The sequence below is a fragment of the Camelus ferus genome, chromosome 19 (genome assembly GCF_009834535.1).
Source record: "Camelus ferus isolate YT-003-E chromosome 19, BCGSAC_Cfer_1.0, whole genome shotgun sequence".
In the NCBI taxonomy this organism is placed as follows: Eukaryota; Metazoa; Chordata; class Mammalia; order Artiodactyla; family Camelidae; genus Camelus; species Camelus ferus.
In genome coordinates this window covers 37,429,610-37,451,463 of record NC_045714.1, presented here as the reverse complement: position 1 = coordinate 37,451,463, position 21,854 = coordinate 37,429,610, and the positions used below count along the sequence as shown (strand labels likewise).

The 21,854-nt window shown below is 35.2% G+C and overlaps 2 protein-coding genes across 6 annotated transcripts in view; both read right to left on the bottom strand.

Annotated features, from left to right (window-relative positions):
- Positions 1 to 21,854, bottom strand: part of LOC116658005 (60S ribosomal protein L29-like) — an 801,314-nt gene that overhangs the window by 580,590 nt on the left and 198,870 nt on the right. The gene's annotated exons all lie outside the window — the stretch shown is intronic.
- Positions 1 to 21,854, bottom strand: part of ITCH (itchy E3 ubiquitin protein ligase) — a 94,756-nt gene that overhangs the window by 69,086 nt on the left and 3,816 nt on the right. For 3 of the 5 annotated variants that reach the window (XM_014564377.2, XM_014564378.2, XM_032462157.1), the window contains one exon: positions 1,852 to 1,942. In XM_014564377.2, coding sequence (XP_014419863.1) covers positions 1,852 to 1,921 — 70 coding nt within the window. In that variant the 5' untranslated portion in view covers positions 1,922 to 1,942. Of the gene's footprint in view, positions 1 to 1,851; positions 1,943 to 21,535; positions 21,614 to 21,854 lie in introns of those variants that run through there. The other 2 variants (XM_006190776.3, XM_014564376.2) reach the window with 1 other exon arrangement.

The following is a 21,854-nucleotide window of genomic DNA, read 5'->3' as shown; positions in this document are numbered from 1 at the left end:
AATCATGTATAGTACTTATGTAAGCTGAGAAGTTTAAAGAATTAAAGAAGTTTAAAAGATTGTTCCAATCAAAGGTTTCAACATTAAGCTGCACCAAAAAACACAAGTCTTAAGAAGCGTGGCCCAGTGTAAATAAGCTTACCCCAGGGTACCGTGAGGACGGGGAAGGGAGAAACAATTAGAACCTGGCTTTAGCCAAGAAATATTAATCTTTTGTTGAGAATCAGACATGGCTAAGGAAAGAGATTAGAGTTAGTGAAAGAATTCCCCAAAATAAACTCTAGGACGCTGTCATCCTAAGAAGCTGTTTCCTTTGTATAATGCAATCACATTTAGATTCTTGAGGAAAATAATAAGATACAGTTTGTAGCCTAATATTAAAAATCCAGAGTCAGATTTAAGTCAGGTATAGCAGAAACAAAAATACTATACAGAGGGTAACTGCTCTATAGACAATAAATGCCATTAAATTAAAATGAGAGAGACTGAAGTTTCACTGTGTGATAGACACATAAACATGTCTGAAGAAAAATCCAGTGCCTCACCTTGGCTAGAGCAAATAGCTCCTATATAAAGCCTAGAGAGACCATAAGGAGAAAGACTGTAAAAAGTCTTAGCCTAGTTTAAAGAAATTCTACACCATAATCAAGGAGACACACTGAAGGTTTCTGAGCAGGTGGCATATTAAGAACATTAATCTGAAAGTGATATACTTGGTTAGCATAGTTAGAGAAAGAAACAAAGACAGAGATATTAGTTTAGGTAAGTAACAACAGTAACCCCCAAAATTTAAAACAGACATTTCTCCAAAAAAAGATACATAAATGGATACTAAGCACAAGAAAAGACGCTTAACATCACTAACCATAAGAGAAATGCAAATCAAACCCATGAGATACCACTTCACATCCATTAGGATGTCTCTAATCAAAAAGAAAAGCACTGCAAAGATGTGGAGAAACTGTAACCCTTACACATGGCTGATGGTAATATAAAATGGTGCGGATGCTTTTAAAAATAATTTGGAATTCTTCACAATGTTAAATGTGGATATTATATGACCCAGTGATTCTACTCCTAGGTATATACACAAGAAAACTGAAAACATACACCTTCACAAAAGCTTGTATACAAATGTTCACAGCACTATTCCTAATAGCCAAAAAAGTGGAAGCAACCTGAACATCCATCAACAGATAAATGGATAAAGTTATGTCCAGACATGGCATATTATTTGGCAATAAAAAGAAGTTATATACTAACACATGCTAAAACATGGATGAATGTTGAGAACAATATTATGATAAGAGAAAAAAGTCCAAGACAAAAGGCCACTCATTTTATGATTCTATTTATATGAGACATCCAGAATAGGCAAAGCTACAGAGACAGAAAGTAAATTAATGGTTAGCTAAGGCTGAGGGTGTTTGGGGAACATGGAGCAGGGCTTTCTTTCTGGAGTGGTAAAAATGTTCTAAAATTGACTGTGGTGATGGTTGCACAACTCAGAGAATATACTAACAACCACTGACCTCTAAAAGGGTAAACTGTATGGTATGTGAATTACCTCTCAACAAAGCTGTTAATAAAATCCAAAACAAAACAAACTACAATAGCAATTGTCCAAGCATGTTTAATGAAAAAAAAAAAAAACCCCAAATCCTGTATAATATATGCAAGAATATTTTGAAATAAAAAGTGTAATTTTTACATACCTAAACATTATGTTCATTCATTCAGCAAATACTAATTCAGCACCTGATATGTAACAGCCACTAAAGACTTTCTTAGGATTTTTTTTTTAATATTAGGGGGTAAAAAAAGTAAAGCAATAATCTTTTTAAGACTTACCAGTAATCTGAAGTTGTGATTTCATGGTCAGGCTACCCATTGAACCAAGCTGTGATCCACTGTCAGACATACCACAAACAGTACGGCAAACCTGAAAATGGCAAAGAAGGCACTATAAACGTCAAAAATTCCTACTTAAAAAATATATAAACAGTGCTAACTAGGCCATTTCCATGTTCCACTGAAGGCCATATAATAACCAGTGGCCTTCACATTGCTAAATTCAATTTTCAATTCTAGTATTCCTCCTGCCTACCCTGTCAGCAAAATCTGACATGGCTGATCATTCCTTTTTCCATGGTTTACTTTCTTCCTTTGAGTTCCCAAGACATTCTCTAGGTTTCTGTCCTACCTACCTAATGTTCCTTCTCAGTCTCCTCTGATGATTCCTTCTGTTCTCTCCATTCTCTTAATATTGCAGTGTCCTAAGGGCTCAGTTCTCAGTTCCCTCCTCTCTCATCTCTCCATACTCATTTTCTCAAGGATATCATCCAGTGTTATTACGACTTTAAGTATCATCTATATACCAACAAGTCCCAACTTTATATATTTCTATCTCCGACTTCACTCCTGAAGTAAACAACTTCACTTGTGTATCTAAAAGACATTCCAAATTGAACACATCCGAAACTGAACTCCTAGATGAATATAAAGACATCCAATGTTCGTCGATTAGAAGACTTAACATCGTTGAGATGGCAGTAGTCCCCGAAATGATCTACAGATTAAACACATTCACTATTAAAATCCCAACTGTCTATTCTATAGACATTCACAAGTCAATACATGGAAATACAAAGGACCAGGAATAGTCAAAACAATCTTGAAAAAAATAAAATAAAATTGGAGGACTCACACTTCTCAATTTCAAAACTTACTGCAAAGCTACAGTAATCAAGACAGTATAGTATTGGCATAAGCATAGATATATAGATTAATGAAATAGAACTGAGCCCAGAAATAAATCCAAATATCTATGGCCAACTGATTTTTGACAGGCGTACTAAGACAAACATTTCAACAAATAGATATTCATGTGCAAGAGATCCCTACCTCATAACCATGGATAAAAGTTAATTCACAGTAGATCACACACCTAAATGTAAGAGCTAAAACTATAAATCTCTTAGAAGAAAACAGGTATAATTCTATGTGACCCTGCACATTAGATAGTTCCTTAGATACCACACTAAAAGCAACAAAAGGAAAAAAATGATAAATTGGATATAAAAATCAAAAATTTAAACTTTCGTTTTCCAAAAACACCATCAAGAGAGAAGCCAACCCACAAAATGGAAGAAAAATTTTGTAAATCATGTATCTGATAAAAGTATCTAGAATAAAGAACTGTTACAACTCAGCACAAAAAGACAAATAACTGAAAAACTGCAAAAGAACTGAACAGGCATTTCTCCAAATAAGATAATTGCAAATCGCCAATAAGTACATGAAAAGATGCTAAACATCATTAGCCATCAGAGACGTGCAAATCAAAACCATAAGGAAATAATACTTTACACCTACTAGGATGGCAATAATCAAAATAACAGATAACAAATGTTGACAAGGATGAAACTAGAACGCTCACACAGTGCTGGTAAAAAATGTAAAATGGTGCAGCTGCAGCAGAATATAGTTTTATGGTTCCTCAGGAAGTTAAACACTGAATTACCATATGATCTAGCAATTATACCCCTAGGTATATAACCAAGGGAAATGAAAACATGTCCACACAAAAACTTGAACATGAATGCTCACAGAAGCATTATTCATAACAGCCAAATATAGAAACACAAATGTCCATCAACTAATGAGCAGATAAATAAAATGTGGTATAGTCATACAATGGAATATTATTCAGCAATGAAAAAACACTAGTAAATGCTATATCATGGATAAATCTTGAAGTATTATGCTAAGTGAAAGAAGCCAGTCACAAAGGACCATATACTGTATGATTTCACTTACATGAAATGTCCAGAGTAGACAAATCTATAGAGATGGTAAGTCAATCATTGGTGGGTTAGGGTTAGGGCTGAGTGGATGGGGTATTGAGTGACAGCTAAGGGGCACAAGGATTCTTTTGTAGGTAATGATGTTTAAAATTGATTGTGGTGATGGATGCACAACTCTGAATATACTAAGAGCTACTGAACTGTATGTTTTAAATGGGTATACTGTATGGTATGTGAAATACATCTCAATAAAACTGTTTAAAACAAAAAAATTAGGGAAAAAAATTTTCTAGACTAAATAATTTTAATACCAATGGACTATCACTAGAAGAATTTCTACAGAATGTACTTGAGGAATAAGGAGAATGATCCTCAAAGGAAGTTCTGCAACTAAAGACACAAAAGTGACTAAGAAAGGGGTAACATTAGGTAAATCTAAAATACACATAATGATGTCTAATTTGGGGATTTAAAAATAAAAATAAAATACTGAATAACAGCATTAAAGTCAGGAATGAAGGTAACTGGAGTTAACTGTTCCAAGATCCTTGTAGTGGGCAAGGCAAAGATATTGATTAATTTTTGTGAAGTTAATATGCAAGATTTCAAAAGAATGCAAAAAGTAAAACCAAAAAAGAAAATAAAGTATGTGGGGAATGAATTTTCACAAAAAGATGATAGAGTACACAAGTGTATCTGAATTCCCTTTCAAATTCTCCCTAAACTCTGGTGAAGGAATTTTAAAAATTAAAAAAGCAGTAATAATGAAGGTCAGGAAAAACAGAAGTAGAGATAACAACCAAGTAACTTGCTCCAAACAGATGGACCAATGCTAACTATAGCACACTCAAGAAAGTGGACTCCTATCCTGTTGGTAATTGGGAAAAGCCAAGAACCAAGATGGTTTACTTATAGCAGCCTCAAGAGAATGCACCAAGTGATTAATCACTGGAAGTAGGAAGTAAAGTTGGGACACAGAAGCAGAATTGGCTGAAAGCTTCTTACCAAGCATTCTGATTGCTAAATTCCCTATTTGACAACACAAGGCTTGGGTTTTTCCCCCTCTATAGAGGGGAAAATAGAGTATGCCTGGAATGGGAAATGCCAGGCACAGGTGAAGGCTGAAGAACAGTAACAAGAACAGGAAAATTAAAGGAATATATGCAAACTGAATGACAAAATTCCCATCCTCTTTTCCCACTAGGCTCCCAACCCACTGTAGACAAGACTTAACCAACCAGGCAGGAGACTGGGTAACTTAATAAGAAGACTTGTCCCAACAGTACACCTGACAGCACTATAGTCCTCTCCTCCCTACATGCACACTCAGAGCTCCCAGTCTGATTTTAAGTCTCCCACCCTTAAACATGAAAAAGTTGTGAAAAGCTTCTATCATGAAAAGCAAAAGAAACTTTATAAAATACATCAACATTCCTGAGAGAGACGAAAAGATACTACCTACATTCATCAGACAAAAACAGGATGCCATTAAAAAAGTACATTTAGGGAAAAGTTAACTAGCATGAAAGCTCTTCCCAACAGGAACAGCCTAAACTATGGAGATGGGCTACAACAATCTGGTCAGCTCTTGAGTAGCCTAAAATTGCAAGCTCTGTACATAGATTTCATTTTATCAGAGCATTGGAATTGGGATCAACTAATACCTGTACTACCAGGCTGACAAATTAACTTGATTGCCAGGGCTATGCTATAATTTTAAACAATTGTGCAGCTTTAAACTACATTTTGGTCCTTATGAGGACTGACTAGCAACATGTCCTGTTTTTCCTATGAGACCAGACTACACAGTTGAGTTTTCCATTCTTTCTTTACATAAATATCTTTACCTTAAACCTCCATTATCTAAGAAAACTTATAATTTGGGAGAGGCTAATTAACAGAATTTCCAAATACATTATGGGTAGAATATGAATGACTCATGCGGTCAATGTCATCTAATTTACAATGACCAACATATAGTACTAAGTAAGCACCATCACATGCACTTTAGTTCTTAGATCACAGAATGTCTTAAATTTGATACCCTGCAAAGTTCTTTTGCAAAGAGCCAGAGAGTATATATTTTAGACCTTGTGGGCCATATGATCTTTCTCACAACTGCACAACTGTCATTGCAGTGTGACAGCAGTCACAGAAAATACATAAAATGAATTAATGAGACTGTGTTCCAATAAAACTTTACTTATAAAAACAGGCAGAGAGCCAGATTCCTCCCATGGGCTGTAGTTTACTAACACCTGCAACCATCAAATTTAAAAAAACTTGATAACACCCTATATACATTACCATTATGGCTAAACACTGAGAAATATGAAGAGGCAAAAAATTTCTTGAGATATTAGAATAAAACAGTTGAATAGAATAAAACAGTTGGGTGAGAAAAATCTGACTTTCTTTTTTTTTACATCCTCCTCTTTATTCCCATTACTACTGCTTTCATTTGGCTCTCCCTGTACTATCACTCATTTCAGTATTTCTCCTCGCACCCCAATCTGTCCACAGTGTTGTCAAAGGATTTTTGAGATGAACTCTCTACACCTCTGATGATACTCCCTGATCCTCCCTGATCCTGGCTTGCCTATTTTCTTATTTCACATGCCACTCTCCAATACACACCCCATGGTCCAACCACATAAAATTTACTCATCATATCCCCAAATGACATCTGTTTAACACTTCTGTGATTTACTCATCGTTTTTTCTGTTCAAATTTTGCCCTGCTACTTCCCCAAATTCCCATTCATCTGGTCTTCTCTTATCCTTCAATGTTCTGTTTAAGTATCTCATCTGGTAGCCTTCCCTAAACTCCAAAGCAGAAATAGTGAACTTCTTCTTCTTGTCAACTCTATAGCTTATATTCCAGGAAATATTATAACACATTAAGTTTGCAGACTTTGGAGTCTGATAGATCTAGATCCACATCTCAGCAATGAAAATTTAAAATCTGTCCGAAGGACAATATCAACAGAGTGAAAAGGCAATCTACAAAATAAGGTTTGCAAATCATTCATCCAAGGGATTAATATTCAAAATATTTAGAGAACTCCTAAAACTCAACAAGAAAAAAAAAAACTCAATGCAAAAATGGACAAAAGATTTGAACAGACATTTCTCCAAAGAAGAAAGGCCAGTAAGTACATGAAAAGATACTCAACACTTCTATGCAAATTAAAACCACAATGAGATGCTACCTCACACCCATCAGGATGGCTACTATCAAAGAGAAATTCCAGAAAATAACAAACGTTCTCAAGGATATGGAGAAACTGGAACCCTTATGCATTGTTGGTAGGAATGTAAAACAGTACAGCTACTATGGGAAACAGTATGGCAGTTCCTAAAAAAATTTTAAATAGAATTACCGTATGATCCAGCAATACCACTTCTTGGTACATACCCCAAAGAACTGAAAGCAGGATGTTGAAGAGTTATTTGTACATCCATGTTCATAGCAGCATAATTCATCATAGCTAAAATGTGGAAGCAACCCAAGTGTCTATTAATGAATGAATGAATAAGTAAAATGTGGTATATACACACAATAGGTTATTATTCAGCCTCAGAAGGGAAGGAGAGTCTGACACACGCAACAACATAAATGAACCTTGAGGACATTATGCTAAGTGAAATAAGCTAGCCACAAAAAAATGATTCCACTTACATGAGGTACCAAGAGTAGTCAAAATTAGACACAGAAATTAAATGAATGGTGGTTAACAAGGGCTCAGGGAGGAGGAAATGGGGAGTTATTGTTCATTGAGTACAGAATTTCAATTTTGCAAGATGAAAAGTGTTCTGGGGGTGGATGATGGTCAAGACTGCACAATGATATGAATGTGCTTAATACCACTGAAACGTACACTTTAAAATGGTTACTATGATAAATTTAATGTTATTTGTACTATACCACAATTTAAAAAAAAAAAAGGCAATGCCATTTGCTCTTTTGGTTTACTGGTTCTCAGGGAAACAGGGTGCCAATTTGTGAGGAGACTTAAGCAGCCCTATAAAAAGATCCATGTGGCAAAGAAATGAGTGCTTCCGTCAACAGACAGCACCAACCTGCCAGCCAAGTAAGAAAGACATCTTAGAGGCTGATCCTCCAGCCCCAGTAGCCTTCAGTCAATATCTTGACTATGACCTCAAGAGACCCAGGGTCAGAACCATCCAGCTATGTATGCCATTTTTGAATTTCTGTCCCACAGAAACTATGTAAAACAAAAAGTTTTTGTTATTTTAAGTAGCTACATTTTGGGATAATTTCTATGCACCAACAGATAACTAATAAAATAGTAAAACCAATGTATAAAAGGTTATTAGAAAACAGGTATTTATGATTTATATGGTCTCAGAGTACTACCACACATTTTATTAATTACAAAGGGAAATGTATACTATTATAATAGAAAGCTGACAGTATCACACTAACCAAGTAAATAAACTTACCAACACCATTTAGCATGACAACCTGCCATTACTGTGTCTCCTGATACAATGAAGGGGAAAAAAAAAAAAAAACAGTACAGAATATGACCTAGACTAGTATTCTTGCCCCAAAAATGTTTAACTTGAATCTAATAGTAAGGAAATAATTATAACCAAAATACATGACACTATACAAGTCAACTGGCCTGGATGTTGAAAAAAATTAAACTTGAAAATCTAAAAAGGCAAGAGGACTGTTCAAGATCAAGACGCTAAAGAGGCAAAACAACAAAATGTGTGACCCTTGATTAGATCCTAGATCTGGGGACAAAAAAACTTTTGGTGACAACTGGGAAAATATGAATATGAATAATAGATGACATTTTCAAATTGTTAATTTTCTTCAAAGTGTTAACACATACTATTTGGTTACATAGGAAAATATCCTTTTTCTTGGAAGAAGTAATGCAAAAGTGTTTAGGGGCCATATCATAATGGCTGCAAATGACTTCCTTGTAGTTCAGCAAAACTGAAAGTACATCTATCTAGAAAAAGAAAGTAAATGTGGCAAGAGGTTATTAACTGGTCAATATAGGCAAGGTGTTTACAGGTATTCACTGTACTATTTTTTTCAACTTTTCTATAGATTTGATTTTTTCAAAATACAGAACTGATTTCTTTTAAATTATAAAGTATCCCATCACAATCAGATACCATAACACTCTTATTAGAATGATTAAAAAAGAAAATATTGCTAATACTGATAAGGATGCTAAGCGTCCTCATATACTGCTGGCTGAAATGCAAAATGGTACAGACAATGTGGACATTCTGACCATTTATAAAGTTTAACACATTTATCAGACGACCTAACAACTCCATTCTTACCCCATTCTTAGGTATTTGCCTTAGTGTGGAGGTTCTCAATCAGAGACTACTTTGTCCTCTCAGATTCTTTTTTTTTTAATTTAACAGTGGCAGTGTGAGAAGCAGGGAGTTGCTACTGTTACCTAATGGGCAAAAGCCAGGAATGTTGCTAAACATCCTACAATATATAGGACAGTCCTCCACAACAAAGAATTATCCAGCCCAACATGGCACAGTGCCAAGATTGAGAAACCCTGCCTAGGGAAATAAAAACATTATGTCCATATAAAATCTGTATAGGAATGTTTATATTAGCTCTATTCATAGTTGCCAATAATGTGAAACAACCCAATCTCCCTCATTAGGGTACATTCATACATTGGAATACTACTCACCAAAAAAAAAGAAAAAGAAAAAAAGGAACATGCAACAACTTGGATGAATCTCACAGGCATCACACTGAGTGAAACTGTCTCAAAAAGTTTACGTATGTACTATTGCATTTATGTAACAGTCTCCAAAAGACAAAACTAAAAGAACAGAGAACCAATTTGTGGCCGCCAGGGGTTAAGAGCCGAGGGTGGATTGACTACGAAAAAATGCAGCACAAAGATTTCTGGTGTGATGAATTGTATCCTGATTGTGGTGTTAGTTATAAGAATCAATAAATGTGTTAAAATTCATATAACTGTGCAACCCCCAAAAATGCCAGTTTTATTGTATGATAAATATTTTTGATTTTTTATTTTTTGATTTACAATGTTGTATTAGTTTCTGGTAACAGCATACTGATTCAGTTTTATTTATTTGTTTTTTTATTTATTTGTATGTATGTTTGTATGTATGTATATACATACACACACACACATATACACATATTCTTTTTCATTACAGGTTACTACAAGCCATTGAATATAGTTCCCTGTGCTATATTATAAGACTTTGTTGTTTTATCTATTTTGTACATAGTAGTCTGCATCGGCCAATCCCAAACTCCCAGTTTATCCCCTCCTCACCCCTCTCCCCCGTAACCGTTAAGTTTGTTTTCTCTTTCTATTTTATAAATAAGTTCATTTGTGCCATTTTTTTAAGATTCCACATGTAAGTGATATCATGTGATGTTTGTCTTTCTTTGACTTACTTCACTTAGTAAGATAACCTCTACGTCCATCCATGTTGCTGCAAATGACATTATTTCATTCCTTTTTATGGCTGAATAGTGTTCCATTGCATACTATATCATATTTTCTTTATTCATTCATCTGTCAATGGACATTTAGGTTGCTTCCATGCCTTGGTTATTGTAAAAAGTGCTGCTATGAACATTGGGGTGTATGTGTCTTTTCTGTTTAGTTTTCTCCAGATATATAACCAGGAGTGGAATTGCTGGATCTGTATTATGAATTTTAAGAACATTTAAAACGTTAATAAAAAAATGTAGAAGGCTACATATACTATGTACTGGGTTGAACAATGTCTCCCATAAAATTCACATCTACCTAGAATCCAGAATGTGACTTTATTTGGTTTTATAAGGTCTTCACAGAGTTTATCAAGTTAAGATGAAGTTATACGGAATCAAGATGAAGATGTAGGCAGAGACTGGAAAGATGTACACACAAGCCAAGGAATGCCAAGGATTGCAAGCAACCATCAGAAGCTAGGAGAGAGGCATAGAACAGATTCTCCCTCTGAGAGGTTCCAATTCTACTGACACGTTATTTTGGCCTTTTGGACTCCTTAACTATGAAGAATAAAGTTCTACTGTTTTAAACTACCCAGTTTATGGCAATTTGTTATGGCAGTCCTACAAAATTAGTATACCCTATGATTCTATTCACATGACACTCTAGAAAAAGCAAAGCTATTGGGACAGGAAATACATCAGTGCTTCCTAAGGGATGGGTTTGGGGAGAGATGAATGACTACAAAAAAGCACAAGTAAAGACTCCAAGTGTTTGTCAAAATTCAAAGACCTGATACCTGAAAAGGATGCATTTTGCTACGTGTGAGTTACAGTTCAACAAACCTGACTACAAAGAGTATTCCCAATGTGAATGACCAAAAAAAAAAAAAAAAAAATTGCTCTTAATCTAGTTTCTACAATAAAAAGAGAAAACAACAACAACAAAAAACTGACATCAGATCTCCTGCTTGAGGAGTATCTTGGGGTCCAGGACCCATCCTTCCTGTCTAGCATCTCCCTTCTACCTCCATACCTCACTGCTAGATTAACTTATCTTTTTTAATGTTCCTTTCATTTTATAATTTATTCTTCTTTCACCTCCTCTAACCTCCTCCTAACACTCAATTTCTAAAGCCAGTTTCAACACTGCCTCCATCGACAGCTTTAAAATTTGTAAGATACAGAGACGAAGATAGATGACTCTACATGAATTTCCCATGGAAAACAACTGATTTTTCACATGATTTTTAAAAAATCTTTCACAATCAAATATAGTGGTGTAGAGTCTGTATCTTCACCTACTAAACTACTGTAACTTGAACCACGGAAGGTATCAGTATGAATCTAAGATCTAGCACCATATTAAAATATCTACTACCTATTAGTCACTTACAAAGAAACTTAAAATAGGGTCAATTCCTAATACTTTTACATCATTTATTTTAAGTAATGTTTACTATCACACTAGAAAAATGTGACAGAACGTCTAATGTAAAAAAAAGGTGCTAAAACATTGCCAGCAGTAAAAACTAACCTTAACATCTTCCTGAAAGGCAGTGGAAAGAAAAATGTGGAAAGAGATAGACACATTTCACAAGATTATTTCAGTAACACCCTGTCCCATAAGCAACAAACAAACTACATTTCTAGCCTTATTTTAAAATACATATCCTATTTATAGATAAATTATTAAACAGCCAAGGTATTATGGAGTTTGTCTGGTTTATTTTCAGAAATAACATACCCAACATAATCAGCTATTTTTATAGGCCATGTCTATTTTGACCTAGAAAACCTTTCAATAATTTCACATAAGCCTAGAATTTCTTAAAAGAAGCCACCAAAAAGATATTTCAGAGAACACACAAAACCAATAAGGAAAAAAACTGCTTGTTGAAGCAGAAAGTACAGAGTTCAAACAGCTAAAGTACACAGTGGTATTCAGAGAACTAAAACCAAATGAAGCAAAACTCTCAAAGAGCCTTACTAAAATACAGAAGCATACATGGTAACTGTAAATACTGAGTAGTCTCCTGTGGATAGGGCCACTCAGCCATGTTCCCAAATGAAACAGTGGCATACCAAAGGACTTGTTTTGAAAAATCTGTCTTCATTCACCAGTCACTACTAGTGACTGCCTTCAATCCAGCTGGAAGTGGAACCACGGAGTTAGTAATAATTCTTGTGTATGCAACCAGTAGCCATACTACTCAGCTAGGTTAAAAACAAATTCTGGTTCACTGGGGCCACCCTAGCAGAGACTAAGGAGCGATGTTTAGATCCCATTCTCCAAAGGAGAGCAAAGGAGCTGGCCTTGATATATTAGTTGACAAGGGTAATACCAGAGAGGATAAGAGTTCTTTGGGTTGGGGTAGAAGGTAAATATTCATTTCCATAACTTAATTTCTCAACAAAAGAAGAGGAAATGAATTCAAACCCACTTATGATGGGGAAGAAAATTTCCTATTTACTGGAGAGGAAGGCAGGATGTGGACCATCCTCTCTCCCCCCACAACAGTGACGCCTTGGCTCTGAACATCATGTAATGATCTCAGATCATTCAAAGTTCTTTCACATTTTCCAACCAAAGGGAAATCCAGTATGGATTCTAAAGCATATACATAAAAAGGCAGTTATCTTATTCAAAGAGAAAAACAGGAAGGTACAACTTTCAAGTTTGATACAATGAAAGAGCTTAAGGAAACCTGCACCAAAATCAGAACTTGTAGCATTCATTTGCTGGTTTGAACTCTGTACCCAGCATTCTAGAAGGCAATTTTCTCTCTGTTCTCCCCAAGGTTTTCTGATGAACATTTTAATATTAACTACTATCACTAGTTGTGTCCTGGCTTTGATTGACTATTTACTGCTAGAGTTTAAAGGATGTTACATGCCACAATAAATATAGCTACTGTTGTGCTACTATAAATACTGTTCTCTTTTGCAAACAACACTTGTGTGAAATTATACAGCCTACTTAAATATAAAATTGAATTTCCTGGCTCCCAAGAAACTCTTTTGTTTCTGATCATCTCTTAAAACCCATTAATTCTCCTCAAAATATAAGACCCTAGATAGCCACCATCCCTATCCTTCCAGCAAATCTTTCTCAGATCATTTTTATACAGTATTTAAGAACTATTTAGATTTCAATACTAATGAGTTACTGAGTAACGTCTATAATTTATAAACAAATTCATGCATTTTTATTAAAAGAAGTCAAAACTCATTTTTGAGATTGTATTAAAAACCCAGAGGGAAAAAAATCAGAAAAAGAATCATGTACTTCCAAAAGCCCTAAATACTGGGAGAAGGGAAACAAACTACCACTTATTCATGAAAGCAGAAACAAATTCTACACTCCAATTTGGGTCTGCAGATTTTCACCTTAGTATTCTATTCCAAGACTACCTCCTCTACTTTGACTGAATCCTAAAAGGAACTGAATAAAAATATCGTATCAAAGAAGGCAAAACACTACACACATCTTATTTGTTCTCACAGATACACAAATGGAAATCCAAAAAAGTTAAATGGATTGCCCAGTTAGGCAGAGTTCTTAGGTATGACGCCAAAAGTACCATCCGTAAAAGAAAAAATTGAAAAAATTAAGCCTCATTAAAATTAGGAACTTCTACTCTTCAAAAGACATTGAGAAAATGAAAAGACAAGCAAAAGGCAGGGAGAATGTATCTGTAAAATGCAATGCATATCCGATAAAGGACATATCTAGAGTTCACAAGGAACTCTTATTAATCAAAATGGATTGTCCAAGGTTAGAACAGAAAATGCAACCCAAAACTGAGATCTCTAGCCTTGCTCAATAATTTCATGATTTAAAACCACAGTTCCACAAAAGAGCCAAAAACAAAAAAACAGGGAAACAAATTTTTAAAAATATACTTATGTCATTGCTGTATGTGAACTTACTCAGTTTGGTCCTTTTCACAATTATTAAAATATATAGAGTCTAGGACCACTTCCAAATCCCTCTTGAATAAAAACAAAAAATCCTAACAAATAGCACAGTCTCAAAATAAGAAATTCAAAATCATCACAGAAAATCAAGTAAGTGAATCACTGAAATGATTAAAACATTTTCTTCCCTTCAGAATTACAAAAGGTAAACCTTTTGTCTGGATTCCTCAGGCTGACTTGTATTTTCTTAGGCAAACAGTAACAAGAGTAGGCCCTGTAAGAGCCAAAATTCTTTCATAAAATCCTACATTTTCCTTCTTCAAAATGAAATTTAGATGACACAGGGCCTTCTTTGCTTAATAGCTTAATCCTTTACAAATGTTTACCCCACCAAGTAAATGTTTAAAAGAGAACAGAGAATTCCAAAACTAGAGAAAAACATAATAAAGGTCCTGCCCCAACCAACCTTCACCTTTCCAGAAAGCACTACTTTTAACCTTTCAAACATTTAGGACTATATTAGAGGGACAAGAGGAACTATATTAGAGAACGGTTCTAGCTGCTTTGGCAACAGTAGTAAAGAAGGAGGAACAACAAGAGACCCAGAAGATGTGGGCATCAGCCTACAAAATAATTAAGACACCAAAAAGGCCACACAACATAATTAAAAAATGGGCAAAGAACTTTGGACAATTCTCCAAAGAAGATATACAAACAGCCAATGAGCACATGAAAAGACATTCAATATCACTAATCTAGAGAAACGCAAATCAAAATCACAATGAGATACCACTTCTCCCATTAGGATGACTATCCTTGAAGGAAGGAGGAAAGAAAGGAAAACAAGAAAAAAGAAAAGAAAAATGAAATGTTGGCATGAGTGTAGAAAACTGGAACTCTTGTGCACTGCTGGTAGGAACGTAAAACAGTATAGATGCTGCCGAAAACAGTATGGTGGATCCTCAAAAAATTAAACATGATTTCAAAATGTAGAATAGATAAACAAGATTATACTATATAGCACAGGGAAATATATACAAGATCTTGTGGTAGCTCACAGTGAAAAAAAAATGTGTGACAATGAATGTATGTATGTTATGTATAACTGAAAAATTGTGCTCTACATTGGAACTTGACACAACATTGTAAAATGACTATTACTCAATAAAAAAATGTTAAAAAAAAAATTAAACATGGAATTACTATGTGGTCCACCAATTCCACTTCTGGGAATACACCAAAGTACTGAAAGGAGAGACTAGAACAGACATTTGTACGGCCACAGTCATAGCATCAATATTTACAAGAGGCAAAACGCAACCCAAGTGTCCATCAATAGGTAAACTGAGAAACAAAATGTGGTATACATATAAAATGGATTATTCAGCCTGTAAAAAGGAATGAAATTCTGGAACATGCTACAACATGAAATTTGAAGAAATTATGCTAAGTTAAATAAGCCAGACACAAAGGACAAATATTGTACAATGTCACTTAGAATAGTCAAATTCTATACAGAGACAGAAAGTAGCATGGTGGTTATCAGGAAAAGGGAACGGTGAGTTACTGTCTAATAACAGGTACAGAGTCTCAGTTTGGGATGAAGAAGTTCTGGAGGTACATAGTGGTATTACCTGCACAACAATGTGAATGAATTTAAGGTCACTAAACAGAACACTTAAAAATTGTTAAAACTGTAAATTTTACATTATGTCTGTTTTACCACTATAAGAAACAAACAACCAAAAATAATCAGGACAGATAAGTTCATTATTTTCTTTGCCCTTAGAAATGAACACATCATTTTGTATAGTAAAATCAACTAACAGGGCAGACTGAACAGACACACTACACCTCCATACCCTCCCAAAACCCGAGCAAAATGAAATAAAGGAAAAAAGTTTAAACCCTGAAGGGCAAAGACAAAAGGAGAGCAAATGACAGCAAATAAATGTCAGCAACATTCTGGTCAATGAAAAGCAGCAGTAGATAGGTTCTGCACGTTTTAATATATATAGAATATAGTTTTTAATTAAGACCTATAGTAACTATCTTTCCTCCCAAAAATTTAAGAAAAAAAAAGATAATCTAACATTTCCCTTTGATTACTAATTTTCTTTAGGAGTAAATGCAGCTAATCCCTCTTCCATGTTCCTTTCCTTCCAAAGCAGACCTATAATTAAATGAACCACCTAAAATCCCCTTTTAATTTTCAGAACAAATGAACCCCCAAAACTAGGTTAGACCAGGCTTCAAAAGTTTAAAAAAACAAAACAAAAACAAAAACAAAAACCCCAAATCCCTTCTCCATTAAATGAGATTTAGATTTAGCTCAGTTTGAAGCTGTTGCTATATCTCTATGATGGCAGCAACTTTGTATAATTTTCAGAGGCTCAGTTCAGTATTCTTATTCATCAATAAAGGAAATGTTGCTACATCTGAAATATTCTTAATACTCAGGGTATATCTAACAATATTCAGCTTACTTACTAAAAAGACTACTTATAACAACTACATTTCGCATTTTAGTCAAGAATAAGGAATAATTTTACTGTTTATGTCAAGAAAATGTTAATGAGAACATATAAACAGAACAAAAGACCTGGTGAAAATTAAATCCTAAAAATCACTTTCTCAGGTTATACAGAATAAACACATTCCACCTTTCTACATTTATAAGTTTCATTAAACATTCTGAATCATGAGTTAATTATTATGCCAAGTTTCTGCAACGAAATTCTACATCTTTTCCATGAAAAAACTGTCAGTGCTTCCAAACCTTGGCAAATACAAAAATTCCACGTATAAATTAAGTCTACAGATATTTATCAGAGCTTAACTGAGATCACCAAAAATCTGAAACTAGAAATGTGATAAGCAGTTGAATTACTTCGATTTTTCCTTTTCTTTCTATTCTTCTTACCCAAGCTAGGAAATCATAAGACTATGTTATCGATCATTAAGGAGGCTCTGGGGCTGAGAGTAACAAAGATCCACATTCCAACATGAAAAAAAGGGATACCCTCTTAACTATTACCTTTGCATACGCTAGTTTTTACAGAAGAAAGAATAGGGGAAAAGCTTTCAAAATGTGCCCTCTTTACTGCAGGGTCCCATAGTTACAGGGTGACCCAAATACAAGCTTTTGTCCCTCCTCTTCCATTCCCACTACCACCTCCCTAGCCTGGCCTCCCTGCCTTCAAACCCTACCAAACCTACTAATACTGGAGAACTCAATAATACCCAACAAATCTTCATAAAATATCATTTCATCCTGTCATTCAATAGGACTCAAGTTTATCTCAAAATAAGAAAGCTGGTGAAGGGGAGCAGAATTTGTCACCCCAAAATGTGCCACTTTGGGCATAAGGATTATTTTGCACTGAAGACAGTCAAAAGCCAACAGATTCGGGAAAAGCTCTTTACCTACCCCCTCAACTGCCTAAATTTACATTGGAAAGGAGGCCTCTACCCGAAGAGAACTATTACCAGACATATCTTTTTATCTAAGAAACTTAGCTGTATTATAGGGCAACCTTTGTTTTCCAAATATCTCTCCTCTTCCAGTGAAAGGCCTCTTCCTTCCCTTTGTATCCCCAGACACTTACCCCTTTCCTTAGCTCAGGATGTTTACATAAAATAAACCTCTATTATTTGGCTGCCCTTTGAGTCTCATACTTTAATGGGATTCCTGTACTATACTTAAGAAATCAATCTGTCTCTCTCCTATTAATCTGTCTTTATTATTAGACCAGCCAAAGAACCTAAAAAGGAATAGAAACTTTTCTGCCATCACTGGTCTCTTAATTTTTCCTAACTTTATCTTCTTACCAGACTCACACAAACTCTCTTCAGACTAATCTAAATTCCAACTATCTGTTCACTGCACTTGCACTGTCACAAGTCCATTCCTGCCTCTACAGTTTTGCCCATTCTGAAACCCAATCTTAACTTCTCTCGTCCTCTTTGCCTTAATAATTATTCTGTATACCCCTCATTCAGCCCTAGACTGCTGTAAGGTATTGCTTACTTTTAAAATCTCTATGTGGGTAAGAACTTTCTTCCCAAAGGGCAGGGAACACAAGTTATGCTGCAAAAAGTCAAGCCCCAGATCTGAGGATGCAGAGCAGCAACCAACAAGACAAATCTGTCCACAGTGGTGATTTGTTTGGCCCACAGAGTTTTTATGAATTCATTAAGTTGCCAACATTTAAAAATAAAAATTTCCCACAAAATCTGGAATTCTAGCTCCTCTTTAGAAAAAGATGTTCAGGCCACACTCTGTCTACACACACCTCTAGAACAAGTGACACAGACTGAATTATCTATTTTAAAATGATGAGTTTCACCTCAATTTAAAAAAAAAAAGTAAGCCAAAGCTGTGTAACAGCTGTACCACTGCAATGACATGAATTCCCTAATTCACTTAAGTCTCAATCTGATCTAGCTATACTACTCAAAATATTCATCTAGCCCTTGTAGGCATCTGATTTCATGGTGCTCACCCTGGATAAATTTACTGAATGAATTTATAAGTTGAGATGATAATTTTAAGAAAGACAAGGTTGGTGATGATGATAATGTGATAATGACAACAACAATGGTAACAACATAATAATGGTAATTAACATTTCATGCTTATTTTGAGACAACTATTGTTCATGCAAAAATACATTATTTCATTTAATCCACACAACCCTATGTGTATATGCTATTATTATTGCCAATTTACAGATGAGGAAACTAAGGCACAAAGAAGTTAAGCAACTTAGCCAAGTCATAATGCCAGTACATGGTAAAACCAAAATTCAAAAATCAGACAATCTAACTCCAGCATACACTGTTAACCCCTACAATATGATTCCTTTAGACTACCATCCTTTCCTCTGTGACCAGCTGAATTGACTGTCTGGAACAAAGACTCAAAAGACTAAATTTTAGAGCCTACTCTTTTTTGCACAAATGACTAAGAAACAACCCAAAGTTCACCTAAATGTAGATGGCATTTCTGGATTTTTTTCCTTGTCTTAAAAGAAAAATTTCTCTGTAATTTAAAGAGGAAAGTTTGGGAAATCCAATAAAACCACATATATTTGTTATCAGACTATTTCTGGAGTAAGAGAAGCTCAATATGCAGATGAATTCTTAGTTTAAAACTATAAAGTGATGATAAAGCACAAAATTTCCTCTCTTTCCTGGGGCAGAAGGGTATATCTATTAGGATAAACAGTTTGCAAATGCGGAAACAACTGTAAGTTTCTCAAGGACAGACACTGTTTTTTCCATCATGAGTCCCAGTAATGCCTCCCACAAAGCAGTGCTTGGCATATATTCAGCTATATTAATGGAATATACACTAAGAAATCCAAATATCCAAAATTGCAACGTAATGAAACCCTTATTACAGCATTTATCATTTTGCTTTTTACAACAGTTACTAGTGAACAAGTTTGTTTTCCTGACAAAAAACACAAAATCCTTTAGACAGAGCACCCCTTGGAACCTAGCCTAACAGGGGCTCAATAAATGCTTGCTGAATATTACAAACTTAACAATTCTACACTTAGGTCTCCTACAAGTCTCTCCACCAATGTTTAAAGAAGAACTTAAAATGGCTTCTCATTTATAAAGCACTGGGTATTATGAAGTCTTATTATAAGATATTTCTGAGACCAGTCCTATACTGTGATATAAACAAAGCCCTGAAAAATTAGTGAGCCGGCATATGAGGCACAAAGAATAATCAAAGAGCCAGCCAGAAAGAACTTGAAAGAGCATCATGTTCATACTTTCAATAGACAAGTAATGAAGTCTACAGATTTAAGTGGATTGGTCCAGCTCACAGAATTTAAGTAACAATACCAAGGCTAGAACCCAGTCTCCTGTATGTTGGACTAGTTCTCTTTTGACAAAGATGAGTTCAAGATGAAGTGGATACTTTTAGAAATATTTTAAAGGTATTTGGTATGAAGAATGATCTTTGCCAGTACACAACTTTTTGGGAGGTAGTATATCACCATTAAAGATATGAAAGTTGCTTTGTTCCTTTAACTGCAGATAACACCATCTCTTTTTTGTTCTACGTATTTTTTTAATTTTCATGTCTTTCATTATCCTGAGAATTCTTCCGCTTACCATCTCTTATTTATCTACTTTTCGTCTTTTCCTTTCCTAGTATCTTTCGCAAAGCACCCAACCATCTCCCTCCCTTCTCTGCATAATTATAAAAAAGAACAAATTAAGCGCACATTGGATTATAGCACTGGTCTGAGACACCATAATAAGCAAATCACAGCCTTGGTCTCTTGGCATTTATAAGGCAATTAGTTAACAAAAATACAAACTGAACACAAAGGATCACACAGTTGAATGAATAATAAATGTTGATGTTTACAGTGGAGATACAAATCCAAGTATGGATGGAACACTTAAGTGAAGGGAAGTGGTAATGACAATGACAATAAGGTTAGGGATAGGCAAATGAAAGGGACCATTCTCTTCCTAGTCAGCTTTCTCACCTACCAATTCCTGTGCTCTACTTCATTCACTCCCTATTCTCTTACTGTTTGACTTTTTCTATCCTTTACTTTTTTTCTTAGCCAGTAGTCTTCCTTTTCTCTCTCCTGATATTTTTCTCTCTCTTGCTTGATCTTTTAAAGTGAGTCTGTCCTGTCCTTGTGTTTTATTTTTCACTATTATTGCCAACTTCTCTAGATTATGCCTTAAATTGTGAACTCACTTTTCTCAAAAGTTTTAATGTATTATTTTATTTGATCCTCACAACAATGCCAGGGAGGCAGGTAGGAATCAGCACTACTATTTTACAGCTATGTTAACTGGGTCAAGATTAAATAATTTGCTAACAGAGTTTGTCAACAGCAGAATCAAACCAGAACCCAGACCTTTCCTTTCCATGCTCTCTGTTCTTTTCCCACTGCACTATATTGCCTTCTTTTTAATTCCTATACTTTTAAACTATATACATGCACATGTCTTGACAAGTCTACAGAGATAAATGTTTATAAAAAGTACAAGTGGGAAAAGTGTGTGAATGTATAACGAAGCTAGAAAAACACAGAAGTCAGAGGACCCAAATTAAGAATTCCAAGTGGCTCACAGGCTAATCCTTGTAGAATAGAAGCAGCTTTGGGTTTCAGATCCTAGCGGAAACTGCCTATATCGTCAATCAACTGATGTAACCAGCATCAACACTGGTCTCTCCCCATACCTTCCTACAGCAGTTAATATGACCAAGGCTCACCCTCAGCACCATGCCTGCCCCCCAGTCTCCCTCACAGACATGCCACTATACCTGAAGTTTTCACCGTTCGGAGTCACTTCTTTGGGTTAAGGCGCTGTCTCCAGAAGGCCACTGTTACATGCATGTTACCTGAGAGGGGAGGGAGGGTCCATTAACACATTATTCGTATAGTTAAACACACTGGATCAGCGATGACCTTGGAAATCTGACAACACAATGTCCTTTCAAAAGTTTCATGGGATAGATAATTTTTGATGGAGCAAGCAGGATAAGAAGGTGAGTTGAGGGGAAAATGACTCATACATAGTATGAGGTGGTCTCCATCTGAGTATGATGGCTGCATGGCAAAATGAGGATAGCCATATAAACA